The sequence below is a fragment of the Etheostoma spectabile genome, chromosome 22 (genome assembly GCF_008692095.1).
Source record: "Etheostoma spectabile isolate EspeVRDwgs_2016 chromosome 22, UIUC_Espe_1.0, whole genome shotgun sequence".
Classification (NCBI taxonomy): domain Eukaryota; kingdom Metazoa; phylum Chordata; class Actinopteri; order Perciformes; family Percidae; genus Etheostoma; species Etheostoma spectabile.
In genome coordinates this window covers 16,629,866-16,641,689 of record NC_045754.1, presented here as the reverse complement: position 1 = coordinate 16,641,689, position 11,824 = coordinate 16,629,866, and the positions used below count along the sequence as shown (strand labels likewise).

The 11,824-nt window shown below is 39.4% G+C and overlaps 1 protein-coding gene across 1 annotated transcript in view; it reads left to right on the top strand.

Annotated features, from left to right (window-relative positions):
- Nucleotides 1–11,824, top strand: part of ctnnd2a (catenin (cadherin-associated protein), delta 2a) — a 147,969-nt gene that overhangs the window by 90,631 nt on the left and 45,514 nt on the right. The window contains 2 exon segments of the mRNA XM_032503765.1: nt 6,186–6,303; nt 9,974–10,156. Of these exon segments, the coding sequence (XP_032359656.1) occupies nt 6,186–6,303; nt 9,974–10,156 (301 nt within the window).

Below are 11,824 nucleotides of genomic sequence, written 5' to 3'. Positions count from 1 at the left end.
GTTAAAAGTTGAATGAAAAATCAATAAAAACATTGTTTAAAAAAAAAAGTGGACCAAAGAAGGATATATTTGCTCTGGGAAAGCCCTCTTTTCAAAGTAAATTAATTGTTCCTTCGGTCCTTTGGCTTCAAACATTTAATTTCTTAATCATTTTTCTGAGCATTTATGCCTTTATTAGAAAACAAAGATCTCTAAATCATGGATGTTTCATCTCATGGTTGACATCTTAATACCCAAACTAAGAGGGCCCCCCTTATAAAGGATATGTTATAATACTTATTTTACTGTTACAACATCTACAGTCACTAGTCTTAAATATTCTGAAAAACTCTTATAGGACACAACATCTGTAATTTAACCACAGCTGTCTGGGATCAGCAAAGTGTAAGTTGGCAAGGTGTTTTATCTTTGTCACCCCTGATTTACATATATATCTATATATATGGATATAGATAGATAGATAGATAGATATTCCAACAAAGCTTTAATTAAAGAACACTGGATTTCAGTGTTCATCCAAACCCCTTCATCAGTTGTTTAGTATGCAGTGTGTTTAATGTATAAATATAGTTTTTCAGTTTAATTGTACTGTCCTATACATTCATTGAATTCAGTCAACTCTTACAGTTTCTTCATTCTCTATTTTTTGTTGTTTGTTTAAATCACTTTTGTCTTAATGTATTTCTAATGATGCCAGCCCAGCGGCACTTTAAGACATATTTAATTTGATTTTAATTTTTTTCCCAGAAAGAGGGCTCATACCACACCACTGCCACCATTTCCAATATACTGTACTAAAGACAGAAATGACTTAATATTACCATTTAATGCCAAAAGTATCCGTTTCTTGGATAACTAGACATTGTGTTTTTGAAAATTGTTTTAACATTTATGTGGTAAAGTTGGGAAATGGCCTGCTCTTAAGCACTAGAACCCATGGCACTTTCCTGTTACTTAACTGCACCTAAAAAAACAACTTTTAAATTCTGAATGGGATGCTTAATTAAGTTCTGTGTCTTTTTGCTCAATAGGTAATTATTTAATGAGGCAGTCTAATGAGTCAGACTGAATTAATGAGGAGTGACATCAGATAGGATTCAGTGTAAGCCTGTAATGGACTTGTTAAATTGTGGAGATTACCAGTTAAATTGAAGGACATTCACAAACACTCACACACAGAAGTAAAACCAGCATGTAGGTGCACACTCTCGGCAAAGTGTTTTTAAAATCCATGCACAGACACATTGCTTAAAATGTCACGCTCCATCCTCATCTTTCATCTTCTTATGAAATATGCCATCTGATCTGCTCTCTCTCTCTCTCTCTCTCTGTCTCTCTCTCTCTCTCTCTTTCTCTCCTTCCTTCTCTCTCTCTGAGCAATAACCGTATACTCAGATTATGTTACCAGGGTCCATAAATCCCATATGTCAGAGTGAGGAAGCTGACTCAAACAAACAAGCTAGCATTATCTAAATATTCCGTGATGCAACACAGCATGATGTGAAAATGCCAGAGGAAACATCACACCCAGAAAACAAAACTTAGCAGGCTATGTTCTGCATACGAAATCCTAGCCTTGTTGTGTTTGTCAGTAACTAGCACAGAAGGAAAGGCGTGTTGCAGGAAGGCACAATATTTCATGCTTCATTACAGAACCACTAGACTAACAAGCACAAAAGCATGCACGCACACACACGTGCGCACACACACACACACACATACACACACACACACACACTGGTATGTTCACACGCTTTCTTACATTTGCACACAAACACACACACAGCAATGTTCTTCTCTACGTGACAGCTGTGGAGATGCCTTTGCAGAGCAGTGTAGTGGTTGCCAAATTAGTTAAAGGCATAACAAGACTATTTCTAGGTATTTAAAAGATTGCACAGAAATTTGCATGGAATTTTAGTAGCTAACAAGCTGTAGGGACCTTAAATGTTGTGATAGATCATGTACTTTATGGCTTTATTTTATTTTGTATATGCTATATGCCATATCATTTTAATTATCTTGGAGCATAAAAGCATACAGAATAGCTTTCTACTTTAAAAGAAGAAAAAAACATTAATAGATTCTATTGCGACCTGTGATTGCGACCTGTCCTACACCTGATTGGATTAATGCACCACTCACAGGGATGTTGTTGGTCTGTGTTTATAATTTTCAGCCTGGAAAAACATGTGGCTGTTGTGGAAATGTCAACTAAAACTATTCATATCTTTTATTTTTCATTTAGGTGTTCATTACAAATTGTGCAAGAAATAGGACATGGAGTTGCGGAATTGTACTTCTACAACACCTGGTCTGAAAGGAAAACCAATTATTCAGTCTTTAGTCTGACTAAACTGGGCTTGCATGATGTGGTCTGGCAGTGCAAAACTAGTTTGAAAACCATTTAAAAAACATATTTGGGAGGCATCCTGGTACCTCACCTGGTTGAGCGTGCGTCCCAGCACCAAGCCTTAGTCCTTAGTTATTGGTTTGATTATTTTGCCCTTATTATTGGCCCTTTGCTGTATGTATTCCCCTCAAGACAATGAGGGGCAATTTCAGTATGACATTAAAATAAGTAAGTGTGGGAAATGCAGGAATGGAGAACTTCGATTGACATGCTCCTGGCCGTGTTCTTAATTCCCTCATTTTAACTGCCCAGTGGTCAGACAAGCAAGGGGAATCATCGTGATAACGTTCACATCCCCTTTCCTATCTACAGCTGTCCTATCAATTAAAGGCAAAAATGCCACCAAAAATGATCTTAAAATATATATACACTATTCGTCAAAAGTTTGGGGTCACTTACACATTTCCATTCTAATCCATTATAGACAGAATACCAGCTGATCTGAGTGGATGGCTGATCTTTAATGCAATATCTAAATTGCCCATCATCAGCAACCGTTCCAATGTTCCGAAGGCACATTCTGTTCACTAATCTGTTATCATTTTTAAAAAATACTGACTGTTTCTAACTGAGAAAAAACTGCTGCCCAGGAAAAAAGAAACAATGCAACAGATCTCAGCTGGTATTCTGTCTATAATGGAATGCAATGGAAATTTCTAAGTGACCCCAAACTTTTGACCGGTAGTGTGCATATATATATATATGTATAGAAGGCCTCAAACTGTGTCCCACTGTGTCTATTTATACACAGTAGACAAAGCAAATAAGTAATGCATGCTTTACAAGGCTCTGTGTGTGTGTGAAGAAGATTTACAATAGAGAAACAGGAGTTTGCCAAAAGTTGGTCCATCAGTGAAAGTGCCTTCAAGTCTCAGTTTTTTTTCCCCCTTTTGAGTTTAGTCCTTTATGGCTATATAAACAGAAGCAATGGCGTTTTTAGGCATTCATCAATACATTTTGTGAAAGTTTTCAATACTTAAACATTTATGTTGTGCAGCTATCACCTTCACCCATGATAAGGCATCAGATTTAAAAAAGAAAAAAACTTAACGGAAGTTTCAGTAGAAGTCAGCACGTTCAAGGCTGAGCACTAAAGCAATACACCATCTCTCTCTCTCATCCACCCACCTCCTGTCTTTGGTGTTTAAACATAAGCCGAGAAGAAGTGTTCCTCACTGTTCTGTTGTTTTGCATTGAGTCAACAGAGAATTGTGTCACTGCTAAGCGAGTTTTTTCATTGTGCGAATGTTTTAACATTAGCATTCAAAGCGTGTGAAAATGACTTGACCTTCTCTGGAAGTTTTAATTGAGTTGCTCTGTCTACCACTCTCTCGATCGTTTCTCTTTCTCATCAGTACAATGAGTGATTGACCTCATCTCAATGACTGGTAAAACAGCTGTGATCTCTTTATAATGCCAATGTGATGGATGAACTTATTCATTCATGCCATCACGGCGTCTCCTCGCTCACACCTCTATTGTCTGTTGTACAATATATCCCCTTAAAACAAAGATGTTTAAACTTGGGTTACCAAACTTATTGTTTCCAAACTTATAATTGGGTTGTTAATTATTTTGATTTCTTGCTCTCTATTTTGCCAGCTATCTGCACCATGATTCCCTTATCGCTACGGCAGCGTAATGGAGGTTCATTGCACTTATGTCCTCAAATAAAAGTTCCTTATGTAACAACCAGGCAAGACTTAATAGAGATATGAAAAAACATTAATGCCATGGCTGTATATTCGCACAGTTGTATTGTAGCTAAAGCCCATAATGGAATGGTATGATGACACAGAGATATTAGCAAATCCGGTAAGTGTGTAATTGTCTTGTCTCAGTCCTTGGTTCCTTTTTTCAAAACTCAACCCTCAAGAAGCATCATTGTGGTTTGATAAAGTTAAAATACAGCTACAAGATACACATTAGCCCCTGTTTAAACCACATTAAAGTAGTTATGTTCGATAGCCTCCTAGTGGCTGAAGTGTTGTAGGTATCATCTAAACACAAAGTCCGTTTAGTTATATATGAGTCCATTCTCAGTCAAAAGCAGCGCAGAAATAAATACTACGACAGCCAAGTAGTTATAACATCACAGTCAGCTTTTCATGGCTTTTCAATTGTAGGCCTCTAATATGGCCACCAGAGGATGAACTGTAGTAATAACCTCAAAACCTCTATGCTCATCAACTTCTATGTGTACCTGCTTCCCCTGAGTAAAGTATTCCCATTCTGCAACTACCACTGCACTAACAGGGAAAATATTGTGTGCAATATAACCACTCTCTTCTTCCACGGTCACTTTTAACGGAATTGACAAGAATTGATTTTGCACATTGTGACAATGCTGAGGAAAGATATTGCATGGTTGTGACACTGTGTATACGTTTGTCTCTTTACTGTACACATAGACAGACACACATACTAGACTATGCTTGCTATACCTCTAATATTGATTTCCCTAAAAGCTATGTATGTCTTCAGGACACTTAGAAACAAATCTTGCTTTTATGTTTCAATCAGTGTTTTTTTCATTTGAGCAGGAGATTCAATATTAGTTATATATTTGTTAAGCTTTCTTTGGAAAATTAACTCCAGGAACATGTAAGAAAAAGTTGTGTGTGAACTTTCCTGTGTTTTGAGTACAAACCTGTCAGTTATTTTGTCTTCATAGCATCATGTAAGTTTATATTGTATATCAAAATTATCTCTTCTGCTATTTCTGGCATGGCTCCCTTCCACGTTGATTATTCATTTAAAAATATTTTTACGTATTCCTCAATTTTCTGGTTATATTTATTAGTATGCCCATCCTAACTATTTCCAGTTTGTGTTAATGGGCAATAGTGTGCAACATTTCCTAATTAATTTACATATATCATGCAGCCTCATAATTACTCACTGTAGAGTCAGTCCACTGCCACGTAAGCATCGTTATGCTCAGGTCGATGCATAATGTTGTGAATACCTCAAATCATGTCATTTTTTTAAAGTTACAGAAACATCAGCTGCGTCTACTCATTCTTGGGATGAGGAAGGGAAATACAATAATAAATCTACCTCATGCCTCACTCTTTGGTTTCATATTTATGTTTTTGACACTAGCAAATGAGTCAGTATCTTGGACCGAGTGTATCTATTTCACAGACAGCTCCATGTTGAAACCCAAACAAATCCAACCCAACACCACCCACCTGCACCTCCAGTTCAATTCAAATGACCAATATCATCATATTGGCAAAGGTGTTAATAATAAATGGTACAATATTGTTAAATTATCAAAGTAGCGTTGGTGTTGTGAGCGTTGGCTGGTTCCGGAAACAACAGTCTGACTTAAGCAGCTTTTCTTCTCCCTTTTCTTTTTTTTTGGGCTCAAGTCAAGTGCTTTAAATTGAAGCGAGCCTTTGGGGCATAGATTGAAATGTATCCAGAATTTTAATGGTCCCTTTTCAATTGTGTAGTTTTGAAAGAGCTGCCAAGTTCCTTGGTCTGTCTCTCACTCACTCTCTCACTCTCTCTGTCTGTCTCTCTGCCACTGTCTTTCTACACTACTTGCTACCAGCTTTCGTTTTTCTGAAATCTGTCTTCCTGTCTTGTCTTCCCTTCTAACCAACTCTCTTTATTTTCCCATTTGTTTTTTCTTTTTCTATTTTGCACACACAAACACATACAGCACACACATACTCTGACCGTGTTTTTGTGTGTGTGTGTGTGTGTGTGTGTGTGTGTGTGTGTGTGTGTGTGTGTGTGTGTGTGTGTGTGTTTGTTGCAGGAATGTAAGCTCCGCAGGTGAGGAGGCAAGAAGAAGGATGAGGGAGTGTGACGGCCTGACAGATGCTCTGCTCTACGTCATCCAAACCTCTCTGGGCAGCAGCGAGATAGACAGCAAGGTGTGTGTGTGTGTGTGTGTGCGTGTGTGCGTCCTGGCTTGCTGTTTATGTCTGTAATTTTGCACTGCTAAAGTGTATGCTCTTATTTTCAAACGTAATCCTTAAAGAAAAAAGTGTCTCCTTCCCGCTCTGAAGTGGTGAAATCTTCTCATTGAACAGGAGGTGAGAAATAAAACAACAACAATGGCTGAACCTCCTTTCACTGCCAGCAGCCACGAGGAAGACAAATTATAGTTTTCAAGGAGCATGCAGTTCATCAACATGTTTTATTTTGGGCAAATGAAAGCTCCCAAATTCAAAGTGTTGCAGCACTTTTTGCCGCCAATTTAGCTCTGCCAGTAGTCAGAGTTGAGCTGGTTTATGTTCACTATGTGTTTCTCCGTGCAAAGACACATTCCTGTTGCCGTGTTTGTGTTCACGACATAGTATGTGAGGGCCAGTCAATACTACATAAAAAGTGTTGTGGATGGCTGACTTCTCAAGGTCTCCCTGTCTCCCAGCCTCTCTAAATAGCCATTCTTAATCACTGCTTAACCGCCCGCCCCTCTTCACCATCTGACTGCAGTCACCAGAGGAGTACTGCTGTCGCCACAGTAACAAAGACTGATTGGCAGGTGAACAGCATGTGGTCACTGATGGAAAAAGCCGTGCACGTTAGCCATGTGCTCATTTTGTACTGTCTTTTTTTTTTTTTGCACACTTGCTTTGCCCAGACTACCTCCTCACACTCTCTACTCAGACCAATCGGGTCATCATTAAAAAGACTTACTCGAAAATAGATCTCAAAGAGTTAACAACATATCCTTGATATCTCATAGCTCCACTTTGGATATGCACTTTGTGCATATTATTTTTTTTAAAATGTATTTGTAACTTCGGTCTAAGCAGAAATTACATAAGCTGAGGTTGTTCGAGTAACATTATAACTGATTAGCACTTATTACCACTAGCACTTCATGTGCCCAAATACTTGTATAATCAGTTCTGTCTCGGTTAGTGCTCTCACAAAAAATTTCCATCACCAGCACTCTCAGGATACGCGTTTTGATCATCACAATCTCAGCTCTCTCTCTCTCCTCTTTGCCTTTCATGTTCACAGATCCTCAGACAGAAATGCGCTAGATCAGAGAAATATTCACTATATGTAATGTGACAATTATGTTTTATAGGCGATTGTCCCATTTAACAAAATCATCAGATTACTGCTATTACGCTATGAGGAATTGCACAGATATGAGGACGTTTTAGAGACATTACAATAGGTTTCACATTATGTAACAGCACACAGCTAAGAGCCAATTAACTTAACTGATACAGTCATTTTAAATGATAGTTCAAGACCCAAAAGACTAAGCACGTTATTCTACATACACAACCAATAGGACGCTGATATTCTATAGACTATATGATGTTAACATTTAAAGTGGCTAGAGTTTGTGTTGATTCTACCGGCCGCTTTGGATAAAAATGGTAGTGTTTTCACTACACCTGCTGTCTTTTCTTTACAGTGCTGTATGTATGTTAGCGTTACCTGGATATCATATAGTTGTGATGAATGTTTTGCTCACACTGTAAATCATTCATTTACATTAAAGGTGCTCTAACCGACAAAAAGGAGTTGGTTGAGCCATCACCGCAGCAGCGTTAGCACGTAGGCTACTTCCACAATGCGCGTTCATGACTCAACCCACGCCTTCTTGTCGGTTATAGGCTGGAACACAGTTGGAAATTGTTTCGTGGTGCAGGGCTGTCTACAGAGGCCGCGTTTTTTTACAGTGTGTTCTGGGGACAGACAGCTCGCGATTAGTGAGATATGTGCTGCGTGTGACAAAAAATGCCAAAAAAACGTGTGACATTGCTTAGAGCCCCTTTAAGAGAATTTTTTTACAGATGCATCGTTACATTTCAAGTGTTGCATACAGCAACTTAGACTACTTGGATGTATCGTGAGCTAAACCGGCTGTCAGTGTGTCACGAGCCAAAGCAAGGACACTTTACACAAGTACAGGGGGACAAGGGAAAAGAAAATAAGGCGCTACATGGAGGAGGGGTGTAATTTCATATAGGCTACTGACGTAAAACCACATTGCGTATTGTACAGTTATCTTGTTAAAGAAAGAGACATACTACATATCTGAGGGCCAATTTGGGGTGGGTTTTGAATCATTTCCAATTCCGTAATTGTCTCCATCTGATGAAAGCCAGACCGTCGTCTGTCACTTTCCCTTTTAGCTTTTAGTTCTTCTTCATTTAATTTCCTTTTTTTTCTGTGATGGCCCTACCCCAGTATCAGCCGTAACTACAAGAAATAACTTTTAAAATAAAATAAAAATACAAATTATTACCTTTTTACCTGGCTGGATACCCTAACACAGGCTTTGCCGGTGTTACAGCGAAATCTGTGACCGGTCAGAATTTGGAACTGTAGAGCCGGTCTGCCTACCGTAAATCATTTTGTAATTTCGCAGAAAAATCAGACCCGAACAAAGGCATTTAATAAAAAATAGCGTAAGTGTCATTTGCTGTTACAGGTCATTTATGATCATCAGATGAAAAATAACACAGTTTCAGAAACATTAGGAAGTTACATATAGTAACTTTAACAGCCCGCATTAAATGCGGTTGCTACTGCAGGAGGATGCATACTGCAAGAAGAATGTTATGGGCAAGCAGATTCTAAAAGCACAGTTTGTTAATAGCCACAAGGTCATACAGACAAAACCTTTCATCAACAGAAATAGCTCATATTCATTTAAACCACAATCAGGAGTCATTTTATTTCCTAAACCATGCAGCTGGAAAGATCAGGGTACTGCGAATAGATGTTAAATAACAGATCGAAATATGAAATGTCAAAGTCAATTGTAAATAGAATGTTACTTCTCCTACATCATTCTATGATAGCATGTGAATAGAATTTCAAACATGACTGCAGCTCGCTGGAGTGAGACATTGTTTTGTTTGTTGTGTCCCTTGAGGCTGTTCAATTGCACTCCTTAGTTGTTTTTGTGTAAACCAACGGTCAGACAGAGAGAAGATTGATGATTTGTCTTTGTTAATTTCCACTCTGTTGACTCGACTCCCCTTTATCACTGATACTAAGCACACACATGCAAGTGCACACACTCGGTGAAAGTACACACCGTACACCATAGACACCATACACTGTAGGAATTTATTTGCGCTCATGTAGACACACTCGTGCAGTCCTCGGCTGGCTGGTTCGCATCTGAACTTGCTGTTTAATGGGGTGTGATACACTATATCGGGCTTGTCATTTTTCTTAATTTACCTGGGTTTCTTCTTATCTCATTTCAAAGTCAAGCTAAACAAAATTCAGAAGCATATTACCGTACCGATTATCTTTCTCCTTTCCTTTCTGTCGCTCTCCGTCTCTCACTCTCTCCGTCTGTCTGGCTCGTGGGTGGGGGTGGAAGGGCGATAGTGTAAAAGTGTGAGAGTGGGCGTTTTTTTTATCAGCATGCTTTGACTTTGAGTTTGCTCTGTTTTCAAGCGAGATGTTTCATTAAATGGCATCAAACAGAAATCTAGCACCTCAACTTTCTCACTGTATTCATTTATATCTCTCTTTTGTTCATCTCCTCTTCCCTTTCCCCACCCTTTCGTCCTTCTGCCTCACTCCATCTCTCCCGACTCTCTAAATCTCCAGACTGTAGAGAACTGTGTTTGCATCCTGAGGAACCTGTCGTACCGCTTGGCTGCCGAGACATCCCACGGCCAGCAGGTGGGGCTGGAGGAGCTGGATGGCCTGCTCTGTGACGCCAACGGCCGCGATGGAGAGAGCTCCGGCTGCTGGGGCAAGAAGAAGAAGAAAAAGAAGGGAGCTGATCAGGTGAGGACAGAGATAAGAAGAGATGATCAGGGCAAAGAAATAATGCAGATATAGATGAATGGAATGGACACAGTGAATGAAAAATAACAAAGTGTTGGTGTTAATAGCGACTTCAAAGTAATTTTACACATGTGCTCCAACGTCTTTATTAAACATATCCTGCAAGCTTTGTGACGACTGGACAAACGGTGCACTTTGTTTAAAATTCCTACAACTGATTTGTCAAAAACATTTATTTTCAATTCAGTGTGATATGTAACTTAGTCCAGTTCACGGCAATTTGAGAAAAGCAGATGACCAACACAAAAACAATTGCTAATAATAAAGGTGCAAGCTGCGATTCCAAGAAATAACAAATCTTGATTTGCGTCATTCCACATCCAGGTATTGTGCCTTTACAGCACCCCCTAGTGGTCAATTGGAATGAGACTTGCAGCGTATGTGTGAGGTCATAATGTAGACATTTCCTGGAAGTTTTGTGTTGATTGGACCAACATTTAGTCATGTATAGCCTGATTTGCGCTATATCACCTGCAGTTTGTTTGCATTTATAGTGTTCAATTTGAGTGAAACATTCAGGGCGTTGTTCAGGTACTTATCAGGACAAATCCAGAGAGATTTATGTTGATTGGACTGCCACTCACCTATCTTGCGCTTGCAGCGCCCCCTAGTGGTGTATTTAATGAAAACTGTCTGGGTATATCTGGGGCACTTATCTGAACATACCCTGTGAGTTTTGTGATGATTGGCATTACGGCATTACATTTATGTCCAGAGCCACGACCCTTTTGAAGTTTATTAGTCAATAACTTGAAGAGTAATTGCGATATGGACATGCTTTAACCCAAGGTTGGACTATTTATGGACAGGATATTGAGGCGTAGTCGGGGTGGGGAGGGGTTGCAGTTCAGTGGGTTGGGGATCTCATCACTGCTTTTTGCGGATGATGTGGTCCTGATGGCATCATCGGCCTGTGACCTTCAGCACTCACTGGATCGGTTCACAGCCGAGTGTGAAGCGGCAGGGATGAGGATCAGCACCTCTAAATCTGAGGCCATGGTTTCTCAGCAGGAAACCGATGGAGTTCAGGTAGGGAATGAGCCCTTACCCCAAGTGAAGATACCTTGGGGTCTTGAACAATTTTCTAGGTAGACCTTAATGATCATTGAGGCTTTGTAGAGCTCATTAAGCTACACCTGTGTGAGAAATTTCAAGTCAGTCAGACTTATGGTGTGGGGGGCATGGCCTTTCAAGGTTTGCATTTTGAAGTCTTAATTACAGCGCCACCATGTGGCCAATTGATCACGGGAATTTGAGCCGGCGCGGCAGACAACAAACAATAATAATAACTAAACCGGACAAACATAGAAGGGTTCTACCGCTTCACGGTTTAAACCCTAACAAGTGGGGAACCATTATGAATGCCGATGATTCCATACAAAACACAAGGGTTTGTGTTTAATAGTACTGAATATTTTCAGTACTAAATGATGTCAATCATTCGCTATGGTCTTTGTAGATGATCCCAACGCAATTGACTACTTAATGGGGGATTTTGGACTGGTGTGTTAGAATGTGCTTTCCACCACTATCATCAAAACATGTAGTGAGGATGAATTTTCCGTATCACAAACTTGTGCAATATACTGTGTATATATATATATATAT